Source organism: Strongylocentrotus purpuratus, unplaced genomic scaffold, assembly GCF_000002235.5.
Source record: "Strongylocentrotus purpuratus isolate Spur 01 unplaced genomic scaffold, Spur_5.0 spur5_scaffold_1, whole genome shotgun sequence".
NCBI classification, from domain to species: domain Eukaryota; kingdom Metazoa; phylum Echinodermata; class Echinoidea; order Camarodonta; family Strongylocentrotidae; genus Strongylocentrotus; species Strongylocentrotus purpuratus.
Genome location: NW_022145594.1, coordinates 22,692,987 through 22,716,774, shown reverse-complemented (window position 1 = coordinate 22,716,774; position 23,788 = coordinate 22,692,987). Strand labels below are relative to the sequence as shown.

General features: G+C 37.6%; 1 protein-coding gene across 1 annotated transcript in view; it reads right to left on the bottom strand.

Annotated features, from left to right (window-relative positions):
* The window catches only part of LOC105445097, a 102,155-nt gene extending 80,426 nt beyond the window's left edge, over positions 1 to 21,729 (bottom strand). Inside the window, exons 1-14 of the mRNA XM_030978615.1 lie at positions 21,718 to 21,729; positions 17,505 to 17,748; positions 16,803 to 16,856; positions 15,596 to 15,625; positions 14,344 to 14,456; positions 12,917 to 12,987; positions 11,254 to 11,468; positions 10,472 to 10,525; positions 8,063 to 8,176; positions 6,876 to 7,001; positions 4,781 to 5,128; positions 3,409 to 3,561; positions 1,133 to 1,246; positions 493 to 627 (exon numbers count right to left, since the gene is read on the bottom strand). Coding sequence (XP_030834475.1) covers positions 493 to 627; positions 1,133 to 1,246; positions 3,409 to 3,561; positions 4,781 to 5,128; positions 6,876 to 7,001; positions 8,063 to 8,176; positions 10,472 to 10,525; positions 11,254 to 11,468; positions 12,917 to 12,987; positions 14,344 to 14,456; positions 15,596 to 15,625; positions 16,803 to 16,856; positions 17,505 to 17,748; positions 21,718 to 21,729 — 1,783 coding nt within the window. The remainder of the gene's footprint in view (positions 1 to 492; positions 628 to 1,132; positions 1,247 to 3,408; positions 3,562 to 4,780; positions 5,129 to 6,875; positions 7,002 to 8,062; positions 8,177 to 10,471; positions 10,526 to 11,253; positions 11,469 to 12,916; positions 12,988 to 14,343; positions 14,457 to 15,595; positions 15,626 to 16,802; positions 16,857 to 17,504; positions 17,749 to 21,717) is intronic.
* Positions 21,730 to 23,788: the final 2,059 nt, after the last annotated feature.

Below are 23,788 nucleotides of genomic sequence, written 5' to 3'. Positions count from 1 at the left end.
AGCTTCCATTTCATTTTTTGAAATTGGGGCATTTCCAATGGTCTTTACCTTTAAAACAACGAGATTCGCAAGCAATGAGGGCGCATTCTTTATTATCACTACCATCTTCATCGTCATCGCTCTCAATATGGCTTTTACTATTATTAAGTTTGGGTATTTTGACGAGGAAATAAAAAAATTCTGATAATTATCACTGTCACTACGTTTTCAGATGATAATCTCTGGTTTTAAAATGCTTTAAAAACTATTGGATAAACATTTGCCCAGCGCGAGGTTAAACAATGTCTGGCCAATTTTTGTCAATACATTTTAGACCAAACCTTGGCAACTACAATGTCCAATTATGGTCAAAATAAAGATGAATTACTTCAAAATGGGTGAAATCATACATGTTGGGTTGAAAGGAAAATGCCTGAAATTAGTTGAATACATAATTACCCCTGTGTAAATTTTAAAAGCGGTTTCTGAAACATGCATCACCATTTCTCATACCTGTGGTTTCTGCTGACCCGCACGCTGTTTCGTCCTTCCTATTAAAACAGTCATAGAACCAATTACAAACGAAGTAATCGGGAATGCACTTGTCACCGGGTCCACAATCAAATGCATTCTCCGCGTCGCATGGACCTAAAAGGGGAAGATAGTTTCGACAAATCAGCACGATATATGTGTTGGTACAGTGAAACCTGTTTATAAAGACCACGCAGGACAACCCATTGGAGACAAGAAAATTGGTCTTTATAGGCAGGTGGTCACTAAAGCAGGTTTGACTGTACACATATTTTGCAATTGCAAACAATATCCAGTTAAAGTGTATCAACAGATAGATGTTAAAAAAGTCACACATAGGTCAATCAAACTGGTTTGCTGCTGATCGCAATTTACCATGAAAGCTGCCATGACATATGAACTTCAAGCATAATATCACCAAGTTTGGATGGTATTGTAAATTCATCTTGGCCCTATTTCATAACACATGTAATCATTAACAAGGTAAAAATGGTAACTGTTATAAGCTACTGAAATCAATGCATGTGATTGGCTGACAGCAGATTTGTCAAATAATTTAGCATTTTTTATTCACAAGAAGTTTTATTGAAACAGGGCCCAAATGTGATTGAATAAAACTCACAGTCAAGTTCGTCATCAGAGTCAGGACAATCTTGGATGTGGTCACATTTGAATGCACCGTGGATGCATGAGCCATCTTGGCACATATACTGATGGTTGCCTTCTACGCACTCTCCTGTAAGGTGAAAGAAATCATATCTAACATTTACTATCTAAATATTTTATTGATTTAATGCAATACAGCGAAACTTGTATATTAGGACTGCTCAAAGCTCTCAAGAGGGACATGAAAAGCAATCTTTATATATAGATGCTTTATAGAAAGGTGGTATCTGTGCTCAGGTTCTTTTCTATTTATCCATCTAAGTATCTTCTCCACGTTTGGAGGTTGATTGCAACATCTCTCCATTTCACTCTATCTTCTGCCATTCTGGTGCACTCTTGCAGTTTTAGTCCACTCCAGTTCTCTTCCCAGTTGATTCTGGGTCTTCCTCTCAGTCTAGTTCCTTCCACTCTTCCCTACAATACATCCTTTAATAGGCTTTTCCTGAAATTTCCCTGAATACCAACTCTGTGCACAAGTTGAACAGAGATGGGGACATTACGCATCCCTGATGTACTCCTCTTTTGATTTGTGTGTAACTTGTTATTTCATTGTTAAGTTTGATGACAGCTGTCTGCTCCCAGAAAAGTTTAGATATGAGACGTATGTTCTTACCACCCAGATTAATTTTGATCTTTTAGTACACATTTATTTTCATTGAGACACGTACACTATCCAATATTGAGAAAGAATTTTGAAGGGAAATAGAAAAGGTGGCATTTACAGACTAGTAATACTCCAAAAACTCTTCTTTTCTCTCTATTGTGTACGGTGTACTTTTCTCATCTGTTTCAGATAAAATTCATCAGTCTCTTTCTTCATCTGTCTCTCATTTTTCCTCGGCCCATTAACCTTTTTTATCATCGTGCAATACTTTTTTTTTATTGAGAGCTGTGTGGTAAGTGTATACTATGATGCTGCTTTTAACCAGGGAGGTGAGACTATAATCTCACCTCACTGTTTTAACAGCGGTATGTTATGTTTTTTAAAATTTTTATCAATGTTATCTTCTGTTACAATTGTTACCAATGTACAGAAGTCATCTGTTTATGTTACTTTTTCATTCTATTTTAGATGTTTTCTTATTTTTTCAATCGGTATAGATATTGCATTTTAATTGTACTTTAAAAACATGTACTAATTCGGTCTGTGACTTTGAGTCTTCTTTTAATAGACCGCGATTTAATTTAATTGGATGGAATTGAATTGAATAGAGGTGGTCCCTAAGCAGGTTTCACTGTATATGATTTAAGAAGTAAAATGTAAATGGACAGTCCGACAGTACAGTATGACGTGAAGTACCTCTTCACAATGGATTCTAATTTTTTGGAACACCAACATTTCCAGATCTGACGGCCTCAGTGCCATTCGTTTCTTTCTTGGCATCCACTGTACCATTTATTTGGTAAAAACTGAATTCAATATAGTAAGTGCTGTTTACCATTATATTTTTAATGCATGAAGACATGTTCTTCGTTTTAGTTATCACTGTCAATATACATTTTATAACCTTATTTCATGTGTTCTTGTATTTTACTGTTCATATGACAATAATAGGCTTCGGACTTTTGCCCCCCCCCCCCCCTTTTTTTTAAAGCCCATCTGCACTAGTTTGGCCAGGGGGGGGGGGGGGTAAAGACCTCCCTGCAAGGACACTGACAGGTGATTATCTCCAGGCGCGTATGCAGTGGGAGGGGGAGGGATTTGAGTGTTGACCCCCCCCCCCTCAATTTTTTTATGTATGTGATTTTTGATGAAACGGCCCCCCCCCCCCATTTCTTTTTTAATTAAAGAAAAAAAAAAAATTTAAAAATAAAAAAAAAAATATATATATATATATATATATATATTTTTTTTTTTTTAACCAAAGGGTGACCCCCCCCCCCCTGGTTATTCAGCGGCTGGCTGAGTCGTTGCAAAATTTTTGGGACCAAAGAGGCGTTGCGAAATTTTTGGCCGATTTAAAAATGTTAAACCCCCCCCCCCCCCCCCCCCTTTAACAAAATCCTGTGTACGCCACTGGTTATCTCATCGAATCAGCTCTCAATTAACATGAGAAAAAGGGGATCATGGGGGACCAATGGGCACCGCTTAGGCATTGTTTTCTATATGGAGACATCAAGTAGCTACAAGTACGGTGGAGCTTAAAGAATAACATCGAAAGTGAATTGAGTTAAAATGAATAAAACCAAAACTGAATTAAATTGAGTTAAAATAAATTAATTTGTACATACCTGGAGGAGGTTGACTTGCACAAAAGCCTTCGTCCTCGTCTGCACCATCCACACAATCCTCATAGATACCATCACATGTCCAGTAGCTGGGGATACATTGCCCATCGCTGGGGCATTGGTATTGCCCTAGAGCACAGGGAAGCGGCATGTGTGCTATTGAAAGAATCAGGCATAAAAGATAAACTCTAGTTTGGGTAATATGATTGCATTGTGAAAGAAAAGGTGTGGAATGGATTAGAAACAGTTGATCATGTAGCATGTAATTATTGGTGTGCACTGCAAGGTTCTGAAGTCATCAAAATCATAATAAATTTGGCCGAGTCTTGGTAAAGTAACAAGCACTGTACACAGGAAGCTATATATGGGACAACACACATGGTGTCGGGGCTAGTACTGCCTTGATGTCCTTGTCTTTCTATGCTCATTACTCAGCCAGTATACATTTTCTTCCAAAATTGTTTGGCACATGTCATTTATATGTAATGTTGAACATTCAGTGTAAGTTTCGTTTGATTCTGTGAGAATTAGTTTTTTTTTTTTTACCAGAACTGGAGTTTATCTTTAATAAAGACTTGTTCAGATATGAAGAATTAAGTATATCACCACAAGAAAGCCGCCGCGGTTTTTGTAAAATGTGTAAATAAATGCTAACTGAGAATTAAGGTCCAGGGCGTATTCACTAAGCTCTGTGCTATAAGATATACAGTAATGTGAGTATCTGACGCATATTACAATTTACAACATCAGTAAAAAAAAAAAAACTATTTAAAAAAAAACTGCTGGGGTTTTGCCGCGTCATATCTGAACACAGCCTACAACAGATGCATCAAATTGGCTGATTATACTACAACGGTTACATTTGAAATTGAGATTTTCAGTCTAAAGTCAGTAATTCCTAATTTCGTTAAAAGAGTATGCAACAATATTTTTCCAAAATCACCAGAGTTACAGTCATTGTGATACTGTAGAAAGCTTTTCAAAACAAAGTATTCTGAGCATATGGAACTCTTTTTTTTATACTATTCTCTATAATTTAGAAAGGATCCTATTTTTGTTTTACTGGTTCCCTTTCCCCATTTTGAACTCTCCCTTTGCAATCTTTTCATCATTTTTCTTGAATCGCAAGTATATTCTCATCTTTTTTAAAAACATTTGAACAAGCGAAAAAAACATTATAATATAAAGCATTACAAAAGAAATGGTAGAGAAAATATTCGCATTCTGTTTTAATGATTACAATCCCAACATGTAGGAATACGAGCCTCGCAATTTTGTGGATGAGGGAGGGGACGGGAGGAGAACTTGGGGTTGGATCACCCCCCCCCCCCCCCCAAATAACATACTACTGTTATAAAAGTAGTCTCTGACTTACAAGATGGCTCTACAGCATTCAACTCGACTTGAAAGCCACGGCCTCCGGGATAAATTCCGGCAAAGAAAAACATCAACGCCGCGTTGGTTTGAATTGCGTGCATTGTACTAACATCAAAGCGGTAGTAATAAAACGCAAGATCGATTATTGGCAGGCCGTGATCAGTTCCATTTGCGAAGTTCAGCCATGAGTCGAGGCTCAGGTCGAAATCAAGAAAGTTGAGTTGGATAATATGGTTTGGGTTTTCCGTGGTGACAGCCCAGTAACTGTTGACATGTGCAGGGTATGGGTTAGGATATGTTGGAGTGCTAACCAACGTTGACGTTCCTTCAACGAGGACAATGTTTTCTGTCAGGTAGAAACGCAAAAAGGATTAAAAATAAATAATGATAATGATTATGGTATGATAATGATAATAACAGTAATGATAATAATGATAATAGTGGTGTTTTTAATAGAGGTCATGTCTGGACAATTGCCACACCTGAAGATCCATTTTTATAACGCCGCGGCTTTACCATGGCTGCCATTGAATTATACATCGAGTGAAGGCTTAATTCAAATGAGCTAGATTTTGACTGATTTTGTCCGCTTTTAGAATATTTCTGAAAATATTAAATTTGATTACGAGATGATCATGATAAAACTAAAGACCCCAACAGATTGTCATTATTTCTTCATATTCAAACATCATGCTTTTTTTTAAAATCTACATCTTTTCCACTGGAAAATGTAGCTTTGCATAATTGCTTAACAGCCAGTGATACTTTCAGTTCATTGGTACAAATCTTTGATTTTGGAATTATCAATATATATGCACCATCAGACATATTTGAAAGGAAAGCTCTGTTGGATAACAAAAGCATAAACCGAGAGACGAGAGTGGTTCATCAATGGACGTTTAACGATCATCCGATGAAAGATAAGAAAGTTATTACATTAATATCAAAGTTATTGATTAAACGCAACTGTTTGATGTATTTTTTGAGGACATCCTGCATCAAATCTGCATCAAAAAAACTTGTAAATGATTTGTCTCATTTTATATTTCGGAATAATTATTTAAGAATGGGAAGAACAATATTATAGCATTATTACATGAAAGAGATGATAAAAAGATTTATTTTGAAATGCTATCTTTCGGAAAGTCAGCTCAAGGGCATTTTAAATGTGTCTCGTATATATCATGTTCGGGTTACGTAATACGTCATTGCCATGTTCGCACATACAATGACCTTTAGTCAGGCATTAATCTTCCTTTGCCACACTCAGCCCAGGTGATGTAAATGGGTAACTGGCAGGAATTAATTCCTTGAAATGCTAGAGCGCTGTAATAGCAGCTAGGCTAAAGTCAGGGTAATAATTAATGCACCTCGGAATAGAATTTCTAGATAGACGGCGCTATAGAGTACCGAAGCTGTCAGCTGTGACGTCATAAAAATCTATTTTTGGAATTTCTCAATTTTTTCTTCATTTTCCGAAAGAGCATCAAAAATAATGTCCAAATGTTGAAAACCAATTGAATATGTTAAGTATTGGCTGATATATATGACCATCTGAATGAATATATTTCCTATAGGAACTCAATGTTATATGCTGTGGCTCCTAACCATTAGGAGCCAGAGCATATAACACTGAGTTCCCATAGGCAATCTTTCGGAGAATGAAGAAAAAATTGAGATATTCTAAAAATAGATTTTTGATGACGTCACACTTCACCACTCTATAGAAATGTCTATACCTCAATTATTATTATTATTAATGGGTGACACACAAGGGTTCTTCGAAAGTTCAGTAATAAAGAATTTTGGTGTGAACAAATTTGTTATGGGTGGTGTAAATGTAACATTGACTTGCACATTTTTTAAACTTTGAGGACCATGTGAGATTGTGGGTATACAGTTAACAATTAAATTATTCATACCCTTACCCTTTTCCTTTTTTTGAGCATGTCAAAAAAGCTTACATCTAAAATTATTCAACAAAGGCCCTAATTCAACCTTTCTTTCTTGAGTCACAAAAAACACTCAAAAACCATCAAATTTGAAAGGGGTATGAGTAATTTAGTAGTTAACTGTAGTTTGTGAAATCTTACCTATCTCTTCTTTTCCACAGCCGACCTCATCATCCATGTCTGGACAATCAAAGTAGAAGTTACATACAAAGTAGTCTGGTATACATTTGCCGTTCCCGCACATGAACTGTCTACTCGTACAGGCACCTGCGAAGCGAAAACATACAATAAATGGGCACATAGTTTATGTATGAAAGCATATATATATATATATATATATATGTACCTATGTCTACATATTTGACAGGAGGTATAGACATTGTTTTTTTTCATGTCCTCACAGTTGTTTTTAATCATTCTAACTCATTGGCCCGAATTCACACAAACCTTGGTTTGTAACGCGACAAAACGCGTCATATGACGCACATTAACCTATAAGTTTGGCGACAAACTGGTACAAACCTTGGTTTGAAACGCGTTGAAATGCGCCATATGATGCACATAAACCTAGGTTTGGTGACAAACTGGTACAAACCTTGGTTTGAAACGCGTCATATGACGCACATAAACCTAGGTTTGTCGACAAACCTGCTTTGTGAATTTGGGCCATAGATTATAACTTCTCTAACTTATGCATGCATGCAGCATTCATGAGGATCCAGCTGAGGCAAGCGGCCTGCCATTTTTTAATAACTCACCTGCGCATGACAAAGGAATTAATTAAGAAAGGTCAAAGATTTTTTAATCCATCAATTGAATCTGGTGTCACACAATCACGACACTACACATCTCCGTGGCCTCAATGCACAGGAGTTCAAAGCTAGGGATACATGTTCGATTACCGATTGAGACATTTCTTCAACATTTGCATAGAGTCTAGAGGGAAGACAAGCAACCATTTCTATCTAATTTACTTTCCCATTAAACATAATTAAGAGTATCAAGTCATGATAGATTTGATGATTCTAAAGGAAGCGTTCTACTACAACGTAATAATGGGCAGAGGATTTTATTTATGAAAAAGAGAGGGGGGAGGGGGTCCTCATACTCGAGAAATAGAGGTTCACGCCTATTTCGTATATCCTAAATTAATCTGAAAAACATGAAAAACATGAAAGAAGGAAGCAATAGATGTCGGATAGTGCCTTTATAGACGGAAAATTGAAGGAGTTAGTGGGGGGGGGGGGGGGGACTTTTGTATACTTAATGGATGCCACATTGGTGTGTTTTATTTTTGATGTTGTTGTTAAGGGCCGGTTGTGGCTTACCACAGTTGAGCTCATCCTCTCCCATGTCACAGTGATCGATGTAATCACACCTATCTGCTTCATCGATGCATGTACCGTCATTGCAGCGAAACAATCCTTCCTCACAAGGATCTCCTGATGGGAAAAAAATGAAACATTATATATAAAATTGATGCTATTGATGTTTGGAGATGCTAGATGTAGATTGATATTATCAAAGATTTTTGGAAGACGACATGAGTTTGTCGAAAAATAAGGTGTAAAGCTAGGCGCCTGTATGAAGTTATCTACCGTAATGTCTCAGATCCTCATTACGGTAGATAACTTCACACACACTTTGAACATGACGAACAAAGAAAGAGGACAAAATATACAGTTCCTCAGGTAGACAAAGAACATCCCTTCACTAGCTATTATGTAAAAATGTGTAGAACAGGTGTCACATGCATATTCACCTGTTCTACACATTTTACATAGTAGCAGTGAAGGGATGTTCCTTTGTCTACCTGAGGAACTGTATATTTTGTCCTCTTTCTTTGTCCGTCATATTCATTATGACAGGCGCGCGCTCGCCCGAAACCCACCATCGGTATGCCCTTATAATGTGCAGCTCTTTGCCGTGAAACCTGTGAAAAAGTGTATATTAATATCAACGTTTTTCCAAATATACTAAAAAAATAACAAGAAAATTGACACGAAATAGGTAATAAAATTAACGACTTTTAACTCATGATCTTTATTTAAACATTTCATGAATATTTACTTCATTTTGGAATTGGGTATGTTTTAGTGGGGTATATGATCCACACTGGAGTTACGGGTCAAATTTTGGATAGGCTTCTGAACTAGCGCTGTTATTTGTTTACGGTTAGCATGCAGCATGGTAAGACTTCAAGTTCATGCATTGAAGGAGTGGTTGATGGTAACTCCAGGGATCGAGCTCCGACGCCGACGAAAGCCGACGAAAGCCGACGAAAGGCGACGGCGTCGGAGCCCCGTTGGAGCTCCCTGGAGTTAGGTTGGTGGACTCTCTATGCTTTGCTGGAGTGGTTGATGGGTAGCATGTCAATTTGAATTACACGTAAACTGACAAGAAAACGATAGAAAGCAAACCCCCCCCCCCCCCCCCCGGCAATCCACACATACACTCATATAATATACGACAAAAAGGCATGTGAAACCACATAACAATTATTTATTTTACTCACAAGGCCGTCATCAAATGCAGCTGAGAATGAGAATTGAAAGAGTACACACCCTAGTCTAGAGCTCGCGATTTATCGTAGTACGCAACGTAACGGTGCGCCACCCCACCACAGATCGCATAGCGCACGTGTACGAGCTAGGGCGCAGCAAATTACAGGGGATTCCCCGATATGATTTCAAAAAGGGGCGGGGCTACAGGATAGTTGACTCTATCACTGGGACCACACTCATTTTTATTCTACTAGTAATTTGATTTTGCCAGCAATTTTAAAGATATGATATGATTGGAGTTGCTGATTAGATTTGACCTTAGCTAGCTAAACCTAGTCTGGATTCATGAATTTTCAAACGTAAAGGTATAGTTGAGATTGCAGATTGATATTATCAAAGATTTTTAGTATATAGACGTCGCAGGTGTATGGTGATTTGTTTGATGGAGTCATGAACAGCCTGTGCAGTATCACATACACACGCACACAATCCATACCCGGATACCCCCACACCTTTTTAATCAGTTTATATGGTCATAGAACCGAGGACGTACGTCCTCATTTTGCGAGTGGTTGTCAAAGTGAAGGTACAGTTCTTAATTGTGTGTGTCCTCGGTACCCTACCGTGTACCCAAACACCCCCACACACATACACATAAACACACACACACATGCACACGCACGCGCACGCACAGAGGCATTGCACACTCTAAAAAAATGTTGGGCAAAAAAATGCCAAATTTTTACCAAACATATGAGGGCAATTATGTGTCCAACCAACTATATATTGGGTCATTATAAATTAAAGATTTTGCATGATTTCACCAGTGGTGGATAAAATGAAAATACCCAAGTAACCCAACTTTTAACAAACAACAAACTTACCCAATAAGAAATTCACTTAATTCTCATCATTATGTGTAGATACTAGTTGGGCAAATTATTTCAGCGGTAACTACAGTACATGGTTGGTAGAAAATAATCCAATTGTTAGACAACATTTGCTCAACATCGATGTGCCAAGTAATACCTACCCAACCTAGTTCATTAGGTAACCTCATAAAGTAAATAATTGGGACTAAAATAACCCAATCATAGGACAAAATTAGCCCAACCTATTCGCCCTGTAACATTGGCATAATTAACGTAATTTGTCAATTACAAACAAAAATCACATTAAAGACGTTTTAAAGGCAGACAGATTTACAAACATAGAACACGGTATGATACATACCTGGCGTTACAGTATCTGGTAGATCCACGCCATTGACGTTTATCGGAACACCCACTGTAAACAGAAAAAAGAGATAGCTTTTTTTATAATTCAATGTTTTTTTCTTGGAATGGCTCCATTTTTTTGCTGCTCCCTCCAAACAGAGGTCTGTGATTGCATTTATGTAAAATCATGAGCGAAAAAAATACCTACAATCTGGTTGTCATTGATGTACATGTATTACATTTATTTAGGGCGGAACGTGGTAATTTATCGAACTTATACGAGGATCATAATTATTAACAGTGATAAAAAAAAACAAATAACAGCCAGTATTATGAACACACTGTAAAAAAATAATAGTCGAAATAACTCAATAAAATTGAGGAAAAGAATTGCCTTATTTTTATTAAGTAAATATTACCTACGGCATCTTAAGTAGAATTTACTTATTTTGCAGAATAAATTTTTACTCAGTTAAATCGAGTTACATTAACGTAAATAATTTAAGTGTTGTAATCATTTTAGATAATTAAAAAAAAGCTATGATAGGATTACATATTGCACGATTTAGTAAAGTAAATTCTACATGGAAAAAATACGTACAAATTACTAATGAACAAATTCTTTTTTACAGTGCAGCCTAAGTAATGAAATTTACCAATTCGCTAATTTACAAATTAACAAATTTACAAATAAACAAGTTTACACTGTTGGAATTTAACCTTTTGATTTTTGGCCGGCAAATGGGAGATAGTACCTGTAAACTAAAATAGAAATGATTAGAAGAAAACAAATATTACCCTTGTTTACTTCAACGGTTACATCTGAGGACCCAAGTACATCATTATTGGAAAGAGATGTCATGACAGCTTCGTTGGTGGCATCAGACACCTGATTAGCTAATAACAGTTGAAGGTCTGTAGCTGATGTGTTGTCTGGATCAGTATCCGTAAATAAAGACGTTGCAATATCACCTGAGACCATGATCATTGCATCTACAACGACACTCCCTGGACTAGAAGTAGAATAATGATAATGATACTTATATTGAAGGTAGTAGTAGTACAACCTCCACTACTACTACTTGTATAATAATATGAATAATAATGATAATAATACTAACATAGCACTTTTGATTATAATACTAATAGTGAAGGTAGTATTAGTAGTATGAGTAGTAATATTAGCAGTAATAGTAGTAGTAGTAGTAATAGTAGTATTAGTAGAAGTAGTAATAGTAGTAGTAGTAGTAGTAGTAGTAGTAGTAGTAGTAATAGTAGTAATAGTAGTAGTTGTAGTAGTAGTAGTAGTAGTAGTAGTAGTAGTAATAGTAGTAGGAGTAGTAGAAATAGTAGTAGTAGTAGTAGTAGTGGTAGTAGTAATAATACCACTTCCAATACTACTACTACTACTACTAATAATAATAATAACAATAATAATGAAAACAAGAAGGAGAAAAAGAAGAAGGAAAAAAAAGAAGAAGAACAACAACAAGAAGAAAGAATCATATCAATTAATGAATATGAATAAGAAATAGAAATAATATGGAGAAGAGGAGGAGGAAAAGAAGATTTAAATAGAAGAAGTAAAACGACTTTTTCAAAGCATAAATGCTTATCCGCAAAAATAAAAGTATTGCACAAATAACGAAATGTTTTTAGATGACTATGATCACATTCCCATTATTTGTAACTGCTACTGCTGTAACTAAACATAAAACTGTTCCAAAAGAAGATCTATGATAATATTGATTATGCGAATGAATACTGATTAACACAATTATCTCCGTGTTTCAACGATCTGTGGATATGCAGGGTTTTTGTACCATGTTTTGTAAACTATGAAGAGGTCTCTGAAAATTTACCAAACGGTGTGTTTACTACTACTAATAATAGCTAGTTCTTATATAACACTTTTCAGGACCGAAGGCCCTCTTTAAGCGGTTTACAGATATATATTTATTACCCGGTAATCAGATTTAGGCTTCCCGCACACATGTATGCACATTCTTCACTCCCTGGGGAACATTCCAGCCAGGCGTCATTTTTACAAGAGCAGACTTGCTAATCTAAGCACATTCAGCTTTCGCATCCTACCGGGTACCCATTGAACAACTTGGTGGAGAGTGGCAAATGTAGATCAATGTCTTGCCAAAGAACATTAGTGCCGCGGTGGGACTTGAACCGCGGACCTTGTGATCCACAGTCCAGTGACATATCCACTTGTCCACGACACCTCTAGGTGATAATGATATCATAAAGCTTTCATGGCACTGGCTGCGGTCACTATCTTGAGCCGACCGCAAACCTTGCAATCTCGATCTCTGCAATCCGGGTTTAATTAAGCACAATTATTACACTAGATATTGTAAATAAGATAGTAAACCAATAGCATTTGTCTTTAAATTTACATATACTTATTCCTAAGAGACATGAATAATAAATGCAAGAAGAATAGAAATACCTCAATCCAGTCACAGTTACATTTGTCACAAATCCACCGAGCTGATCATCATTCTGTAACCCGTTCATCATCTGAAAAAGAAAGAAATCATTAAATTGTGATTTTGAATTATTATTTGTAAATCTAATCTTGTCTACAGAACCCCCCCCCCCCCCATCAAGGTTAATTTATAGAATATTCGTGTATACACACGCACATATATATGTATGGAGAATGAAATTATCAATGCATGCATCATGAAATCATAGCAGGAAAATGTTAAGAAAGTATAGTCCGAGAACAAAAAATAGTATAAAACACCAGTCAAAACACTGAATCGCTTGACAAAAAAAAAAGCAAGATCCTAAGAATGCGCTCCAAAAAGAAATCTCTTCCCCCCCCCCCTCTCCCCATTTTTCACATTTTCCCCATTTCCTTGATTAATTCACATCTCATCACTACGTCACGCTCTGTTAATAACTATATCTGCTGCTACGTGGTTCAGTGAGCATATTTACAGTATATTAAGGTGATGAATGACGTTTCATTTATTCCAAGGTACATGAATTCGAAGTATCATTATTCCAAAAATGATATTCAAAAGACATTGATCACGAAAAATAACGATCCCTTTCGTAAAAGAATCTTTGAATAGAATCCCTATTGTTTTTTGCTTTTTGTTTGATATTGGTTGTTTGAACATTGTTTCTTTTTATTTCATACTATATATTATACAAATAATGAATGGTTATGAGTTCAATAGTGCGAATATGTTCATGAGTTGAAAGATTAACATTCTATTCAACGAGGCGTCAGCCGAGTTGAATAGAATTAACGTTAATCTTTCAACGAATGAACATATTTGCACTATTAAACGAATGAAAAACATTCATTATTTGTTTTATACAACATCGAAGAAGACCTAATAGAACGTTAATCAACAAATTATGCTTTACTCCTTATAAAGATAAATTAAAGTTCGAGTCAAGCCTTCTCGATTACATGCAGATTGCCTTCGCGTCAGATACACGCAGGGATACGCGCACATGCAGCAGAGAGGTACGCAGTCTGCATATAACCAAAAATGCACGGCGCATATAACCAAAATGCACGACCGTGCAATATACCATCTATTGAATATCATGTGATCAACAACCGTCCAATCAAATGACAAGGATCCACGTAGGTGTTGTATAATGCCTGTTATTGCTGATGGAAAAATACTGTACCCTTTTGAAGACAAGAATAAATATATTATCAAAAAGTATGCCAAGGTGACTGTCAACATAAAAGATGGTAAAAGGAAAATAAAAGTGGAATCGTATGTTGATGTCATACAAGTATTGCTTTTGACAATTTTGTTACATATCACAGAATTGTTATTGATGATAACATTTTATGGACCGTATTCTTAGTCTTTTAACTCCAATTTCGTTAAATATCTTTACCTGAGTTTCTGCGTTGCTAGCAAAAGCCATGTATTCTGGCGATGACTGGTCATTGTACGCGGGAATAAATGTAACTCCGTTCAGCGTAGCAGACAATTCAATATCCACATCACCTGCAGAATTGAAAATGTAAAACATGAAAGTGTTATGTGAAAATTTTATTATAAGCTAATACTGCCCTGCTTGTTATCAGTTGAAATGCATAGATGTATACTATATGTTAATGATAGAAATAAGATAAAACGTTTATTGAAGTATTAAGTACGTAAAAACTAAAAGTATGCTATTTGTTGCTGCTTTGTTAAAAGATAATTAGCCAAACCAGATTACATGGAAAATGGAGAACAATATGTATTGAATCTACGTCAGAAAGTTGTAATGGAAGCACACAAAAAAATAGTATCATAACTGACTTATTCAGAATCATGGTTTCCGATACAAAGTTGCCTTTTGGGGTTACTACTTCTCAATCTCTGTTCATCTGATTCTTTTGGAAAATATCGATAACTCAGAAAAAGAACATTGCCAATTTGAAGTAGCTGATTATTTTACCCCTTTTGTATCCATGTGTTTTTATTCAAGAATAAAATTATCCCAAAGAAAATATCTTCTTCCATATTCAAGTAGTTCCATGTATTATATTTAAAACATGCTGGATATAATTTTCCTTCTGTTTTGCTATAAACACTGTATTGTAAATTGATTTATATGATATATATATTTCCAAACAGAATATTGATATGTTGCATATTATGCTTATAAACAGAATATTGATGTACATCAATAGAGTGAGATTCAAAAATTACTCCTTTCAAGAGATTTTGCAAGTTTGAAGACACTCCCATCAACATAAAAGTGACTTAAGGGTAGACTGCTCGACGCCCCCGGATTAGAGTGGGCTCTGTAAGAGCAGTATTATGTTATTCTTTATTTTCGTCATACTCCTCATCCATTAGCCCATAGAATGCCGGCTTAAGATTATTCGAGGTTGATCCTTGTACATTATAGCTGTAGATTTAGGTGATTGGTACACTTTAAAGACCGTCAATACTACTGGGCCAGAATGGATTAGACCACACAGCGAGGTCACTGACAGGTGGCTATCTCATTAACTCAGCTATCAACTAACATAAGAAAAAGAGGATCATGGGGGACCAACAGGCACCGATTGGGGAAGTTTTCTATATATAGGGAGCAAGTAGATACAAGTAGGACAGTGGGGCTTTAAGCTGGAAATATGGCATGAACTTACCGACGACTACTCCAGGAATGACAGTTGGAACTATAGGAAGGAATAGACAAATAATACAAATTAATACAATCTATTTAGTGGATAGAAATTATTGAGCAGCATAATTTTACGATGTACTTTAGCGCTTGATTTTGAAATTAAAACTGTCGAGTGTCCGAGTTTTTTTTTCATTTTAAAACAGTCTCCACAATTCGTTATATTCTCCTCAAGAACTATTTATACGGAGAGTTCAATGACATTTCACGTCTTTTGCAACGGTTAGCTAACTAGTATAATAAAAGTTGAACGAGGAAGCGTAAATTTGCTGAGAATGATTGTCCTTAATAATCAATGACAGCATTTAATATTTCGTTTGAAGAGGCTGCAAACAGGGGCATTAATCAATTTGGGCTCATTTTCCCCGATTTAGAAGAGAAAAATTAGTCATTCTGTCTGTGTGAGTGGTGAACGGGAAAGGGAGAGGGGGGATGTGGTAGCAAAAATGGGTAATGATTAGTTTTCTCGATTATAAAAACGAACAATATACATTATTTCCTTAGATTGTAATACATGAGTTCGATGGAAGGGAGGAGGTATGCGTGTGTGCGTGTGTATGTGTGTGTAAGGGAGGGGGAGGGGGTGTCTTTATGCCACCACTGCAAATAATTGTTCACATATACATTTATTTGTTCTGTTATAGAATACAATATTTACCTGGTGGCGTCGCCGTTGTTGGTGCCTTTGTTGTCGTTCCTGTTATTTTTGGACCTGTAATCATGTTGAGGACACAGTGAAAACATGAAAAAAAATTGTCAACAAGAGCCCGAGGTGTTGTGGTCTAGGGCACCAGACTTTGAAGCTCATGGTCCGGAGTTCGAATCTCTGCATGCCACACCCGCTATTACCCTTTATAAAGATCATACAGTCGTGTAGAACTGTCCACCAGGTGAAGTAAATGGGTACCCGGTCGGTAAATATTACTTGAATGCTTAAGAAATAATCACGATCATGGCAATTCAGCTAAGGCCAGATAACGATATGATTAAAGGGCCTTCAAAACCGCCACGCGGGGGTTGTGACTCACCAGGATTTGGAATAGAGTGAACTAAAAAATAATTCTTAAAGGCCGCCTGTACTAGTTTGGCTATAAGGGATTAGACCACCCAGGGTGGTCACTGACAGGTGGCTATCTCATCAACTCTGTTCTGTTATAGAATACATTATTTACCTGGTGGCGTCGCGGTTGTGGGTGCCTTTGTTGTCGTTCCTGTTATTTTTGGACCTGTAATCATGTTGAGGACACAGTGAAAACATGAAAGAAAATTGTCAACAAGAGCCCGAGGTGTTGTGGTCTAGGGCACCAGACTATGAAGCTCATGGTCCGGAGTTCGAATCTCTGCATGCCACACCCGCTATTACCCTTTAGAAAGATCATACAGTCGTGTAGAACTGTCCACCAGGTGAAGTAAATGGGTACCCGGTCGGTAAATATTACTTGAATGCTTAAGAAATAATCACGATCATGGCAATTCAGCTAAGGCCAGATAACGATATGATTAAAGGGCCTTCAAAACCGCCACGCGGGGTTTGTGACTCACCAGGATTTGGAATAGAGTGAACTAAAAAATAATTCTTAAAGGCCGCCTGTACTAGTTTGGCTATAAGGGATTAGACCACCCAGGGTGGGCACTGACAGGTGGCTATCTCATCAACTCAGCTCTCAATTAACATAATAAAACGAGATGATGGGGGAACAATGGTCATTAGGCATTGCTTTCTATATAGAGGGAGCAAGTGGCTACAAGTAGCACAGTGGGGCTTTAAATTCAGTCGAGATGGTGCAGAAGATTAAAGCAAAACTAAAGATTCCTCGTTATATCGCTACGTTACAACACTTTGTGAGGACTGTGGACTGCAGAGCATGACTTACCAGCAAAGATGACGAGGCAGATGATCGCGATCAAGATGACTGCGACGACTGTTACCGCAATAAAGACCTTAAGCAAGGTTTTAGCCCTCGTACTTTTCTTTTCAGCTTCAGGGTGGAACATTCCCTCTCCGATGGTGCTTGTATCTCCATCGTCGGGCTGACTGAAAACCTTCAAGCTATTGTCAGGGTCATGGATGTCCTGTAGCTCGATGTCACCGACGATAGGCTTGACATCACTCACGTCCTATTAGATGTAGAGAAGAAACAAATGAAATGCCAACCAATTATTTTGTATATCCTTCTCTATTATTTACATTTTACTCGACCGCATAATTTTCAGAAATCAACCTTATGCAATTTAAATATCGAATATGAAAATTACGTGCTATACAACTCAAGCATATTCATTGAATTTAATGGGGATAAACGGTCATTGGCATTGCCCGTTTACATGACTGATGCATCATGCAGGGAAAATTTGTCACATTTGGCCAAAATAGTCCATTATTCCTAGATTAAATTCAATAGAAAATGTTTTTTCTTAAATATGAATTACTCGTATTTACAAACCGGTTATGAAAACAATTAATGAGAGAACAAACTTTGTGATATAGGAATAGCGAAATTGATGTCTTTACAATGACATAAGGCCATACAGTAATAAGTAGTAATAGCAGTAGTAGTAGTAGTAGTAGTAGTAGTAGTAGTAGTAGTAGTAGAAATATTATTGATAGAACAAGTGTAGTAGTAGTTGTAAAAGTAATAGTATTACAATCTTTCTCATGTGGGTATTTAACCAAGGAGATATAATTGGCTTAATGTATGTCAATCTCGCATACGAGGGTGAATATTCTTCAGATTCGCCATTTTAGTGTTTTCGTGATAAATTCAAAGTTCGGTTTCTTTCCATTTAGAATTTCATATTATTTAAATGAAACTGGTCCACGAACGCATGGCATGATATAAACATGTATTCTGCAATACAGTCGCCAGATACTGCCGCCAGATTTACATACATTTTATGGGCCTTTAATGGATCTTTCCAGAAAGAAAAAAAACCTGCGGAAAGATATTTTTCTTTTTGACGAAGGTCAAAAACCATTCTTTGTGTAAATTCTGTATACACTGCTGAATAAACAATCGGATGCATATGTGTCCTTTATTTTCGTAGACAACCTGAAACCATGCTTTGTGTAAACTCTTTATACAATGCTGGTTAAACAATTGTATGCATATATGTGTCCTATATGTGTTCTATATTCTTGTGGAATAGGGTGTTTAAAGCCCCACTGTCCTACTTGTAGCTACTTGCTCCTTCTATATAGAAAACTTCCCCAATCGGTGCCTGTTGGTCCCCCATGATCCTCTTTTTCTTATGTTAGTTGAGAGCTGAGTTAATGAGATAGCCACCTGTCAGTGACCACGCTGTGTGGTCTAGTCCCTTCTGGCCCAGTAGTATTGACGGTCTTTAACAGGTCAGTGTTCTGCAACCACTCAAAGGTTTTAATTCACACTTACGCACACATTTAAAAAATAACAATAGTGCATGTTCCCTGGGGATTACTCAAACTATTGCGTTTAGATAGTGGGTTCGAATGCACGCAATGTGTATTAAATTCACGAGAGCATGCTCTTCAAAGATAAGCAGTCAAGATACAGCATACAGTTGATATTTTATATACAAAATGGATACAAGCCATCAATCATTAATGTCATGGTCCAGATCATTCCAAAATGTATTACACTAGATTTCGTTAGTTCTATAGGGCCATACAAATTGAATGTGCAAAGCGCGAAATCAATTAACAGTGAACAATTGGATTCATGCTTTTTATAATCAACGAGTGTAAAATGCTGAATTATAAAAAGTCATTTAACGACGACCCTGAAGTTTTTTCTCAGCGCTAGCGAAAATCTGAGAAAACCATGGTCGATGTTTGGATGATTACATGGACATGGTAAAGTATTATGGTTTTATATTCCAGAAAGTATGTTTTTTTAAAGTCAGTCTTGATAGATATTGTTACCCTTCTGGGGATCATATTTAATATTTTACGAGTATGTCATTACCTTTCATTATCATCAGAGGCACCTTGAGAACAATTCATATTTACGGCAAAAACATTTTAACAAATCAAACACAAAAGTATATCAAATAAAAGAGAACATAAACGATACTTTAACGACTGATGGACTTTACAGACAAGGTTAAAATGCAAAAATTGGTTGACAAAAGAAATCAAAGGGGTTTGCTACACACCAGACTTCCTTTAGCGGCGCCTCTGTTGATCGTAAAAGACGTTAGAAAAGTGACGCAATCTTTGCGAAGCGATATATATATATATATTTATACATGTGTGTGAGGTTTTATTCGATTTGATTTTCATTATGTTTTTTTCAAACTTTACCCTTAAAACAGAAAAAAAAATGCGATTGATACATTACTCCAAAACACTCAAAATATGTACATGTATTATCCAGGCTTAACATATTAAAATAGGGAGATTTTGAATAGACAGCGATAGATAGAAAAATGTTAAACCCGTGATTTATATTCACAGGTATTAACTGGCCATACTAACTGGCCATTTGTATTGCAACCCATTCCAAACAGACAGGTTTTCGACAAGTTTGAAACGACACAATATTTCAGTACTGAATTTGAAATTCGCGAAACTGTGAAGAATTAGTATTCTCGGTTACAGATCGAGCAAATGATTTATTTTCGAGCCACACGTATGCCCTAAGCAAAAAGGCCACACTTCTTATCATCTTTAATGGTCTATGGTAATTGAAATGTTCAATGTTATGTAGATTTCACATGATCTACTCATGGAGGAGGGGGAGGGGGGGGGGGGGGGGGGGGGTACCTTCTTGGCATGATTATAACCCACTGGCATAATACATGTACTTCAAATTCCATAACGTGAGATCAATTATTATCACTTGAATTGGTATGTAAGAATATTCCTAATAAATAAAAGTTCATTCTAGAGCTTTAAAATACCCTTTTTGTGGTTAGGTCATCCTTCAGTGAACTGCTCACCTCAGTACGAATTATTCGCCTAAAAAGTGTTTTTTATAAAAAAATATATTCAAAAAAAAAAAACCATGGCTAATGGGGCAGGGGAAAAAGAGAGAAAAGGGTAAAACTGGTGACAGGCACAGTGTAGCACAGGTTGAACAATTGATTACAGATACAGTGTAAACAATATTGTTCTTTTCATTTGGTTCGATGTCATAGAAGTGCTCTCTGTTTTCTAGGACAAGTACACCTTCTATTCGTCATGGGGGATGAGGCCTTATTGACAACCCTTCCACACAGTCAGAGTTTTTTTGAAATAAGGTCTACGTGCTTGCAGTCACGTCTTTGTAAGTTTTCACCTTGGATAAAATAAAGGCAATGGGAACGCATATTCCAGCGGAATTCTTCTTTTGTGCGTGGTAAAAAGAGTCCCCCCCCCCCCCATGCAGTCAACGAAACTTTCCATGAATATATGCAGTGTGCGCCAGACAATAACAGCAAAGAGTTTATTACCAAAAGCACAGTAGCTAAAGCACAAGAGAGGGCTATTTCAGTGGGTATCTACAGGGGCACAGGGGTTACGTGCACTCATCCCTCAACGAATCTTGATATAAATGAAAAAGCAAGAAAAAGAGAGATAACAGGGAAAGGGAAAGGGAGAAGGGGAAAAGGAAGATTAAAGAAGACGCCAGCACAGGTACCTCCGACCAGGTACGTAGCCAGAGTTTGATGTTTTGTTTTTATTTATTTATTTATTTATTTATTTATTTATTTATTTATTTATTTATTTTTTTTTTTTGGGGGGGGGGGGGGTGGCACATACATGTAATCGATCGAGGTCAACAAAAGGGGTCTAAAAAAGTTCAACCGATCCTGGAAATTTGTTGGGGGCACGTGCCCCCCTCCCATGCTCCCCCCCCCCCCCCCCCCCCCCCCCCCGTGCCTGCCTCCGACACCATCCCCTAATTGATAGCCCTGTTTACCAAGGTTTTCGGACAGGTTGTGTATCCGGACAGTTGATTTAAAACAGATAATTGAGGAAGTTTACCAGCAATATTTTATACATCTTATGTCAGACGATATTATAATAAAGGACAGATATTCATAATGATTAGTGCTTTTGATAAATATTTACCGTTAAATCCGAGGGAAAAGAGAAGCTCTTAATTTCGTTAAGTGTAAGGATACCCAACGTCCCATCGTAAATTCGCATTTAATTTTCCGGCTAAGGCTGGTGCCCCCCCCCCCCCCGACTGTTCCAGTGCCAAAGGGTTGAACCGCGCTTCGCCATTGCTTAACCCAACACAATTTTGTTACAGACTGAGATGTTTAAGTAGCATGGCATTTTTCTCAAGCAATTTATTGAACATAAATTTTGACAAACAATAAACAACTTGCTCTTAAAAGATGTGATGTGGGACATGCTTCTCCTTTGATTACGCACGGTCTGCCAAAGTTGGGTCAGACCGATGCGTATTAACTTCCAGGTTTAAATGGTCTAATTCCCATGAGTCCGAAGGTCCACGAGACCGAATACCCACGAGACTGGAGAACTGCGAGACTGAATACCCACGAGACTGGAGAACTGCGAGACCGAATACCCACGAGACTGGAGAACTGCGAGACCGAATACCCACGAGACTGGAGAACTGCGAGACCGAATACCCAAGAGACTAGAGAACTGCGAGACCGAATACCCACGAGACTGGAGAACTGCGAGACCGAATACCCACGAGACTGGAGAACTGCGAGACCGAATACCCACGAGACTGGAGAACTGCGAGACCGAATACCCACGAGACTGGAGAACTGCGAGACCGAATACCCACGAGACTGGAGAACTGCGAGACCGAATACCCACGAGACTGGAGAACCGCGAGATTGAAGGCTCACGAGACTGAACGCCCATAAAACCGAAGGCCCACGAGATCGAACGCCTATGAGACTAGAGGCCCACTAGACCAAATACGCCTGTGATTGGAGAACCACGAGACTGGACGCTCATAAAAAACCGAAGGCCCACAAGATCAAAATTCTACAAGACCAAAGGCCCACCTTTGGTCTAATGTCCATTATCGTGAACTTTCTGCCAAATGGCCCTCTAAAATACTACAAGGTCCAGGCAAGCCAGCCCAACCTTTGGTCTCTTAAACTTTTGCAAGTTTCACCATGAGGCCTACATAATAAATCATATGTAACATATACGTATTCTCACTGGCAGGCTCTCATTCTGTTGAACCTTCAGTCTCGTAAAAATTCCCTCGGTGACCGGATTATGGGCTTGTTCAGATAAGCCGCGGTAAACCGCTGCAAAAATTTCGCCGCGGTATTTTTTGAACGTTTAAATGCAATGAATGGCAACTGCGCGCAATATTTGTCCTGCGCGTCTTCACTGAGCTGTGTTTTGTGAAATACAGGGACTTGAAGCGCATATACGTCACCCCGCTGTTTTACCGCGTCATATATGAACGAGGTTTATTTGAACGATATGAGTCTTATTTTTTGACAGACACTGTACTGTGAGGATTAGGTATTGCTGACCTCGACCAAATAAAAACCATATTTGTATTATTGAATACATTGAATAGAAGACGCAAATATGGGGAATTTATTCAAAAAGTCGCTTTGTTGAGCCTGTGTTTATCCCGACCGAAAATACGGAACTTTTGGAGACAGTTAAATTTGATGAAAGAATAGGAAAGCAAACAGACCATTGAATTATCTAAAATGGTATACCAGTAACACCAAGGCTTTGTTGATCAGATATCAACAAAGTGTCGTGGTCGAGTGGTTTAAGGCGCTTGACTGGAGATGCGAAGGTCGAGGGTTCGAATCCCGACACGGCACTAATATCCTTTGACAAGATATTTACCTGCACTTGCTACTCTCCACCCAGGTGTTAAATGGGTAACCAGCAGGATGCGAACGTTCACGTGGTTGGACGAGCAAGTGTGCGCTTGTAAAATGGCGACTGGCTGGAATGCTCCCTAGGGCATGGGTGTCGATCCTTACGTAATACCTATTCATCAGGGGGGGGGGGGGATGAATGAATAGATCATGCCCTAGGGAGTGGAAAATGTGCATACATTGTGTGCGGGTAAGCCTGAATTTGATGACCGGGGTAATAATATATCTGTAAAGCGCTTAGGCACATTGTCGGATCGATGCATTGAGCGCTATATATTAGTATTATTATCAGGGAACGATCCAGAATTGCCAAAAGGGGATGAATTTATACTGACTATGATTTAACATAGGG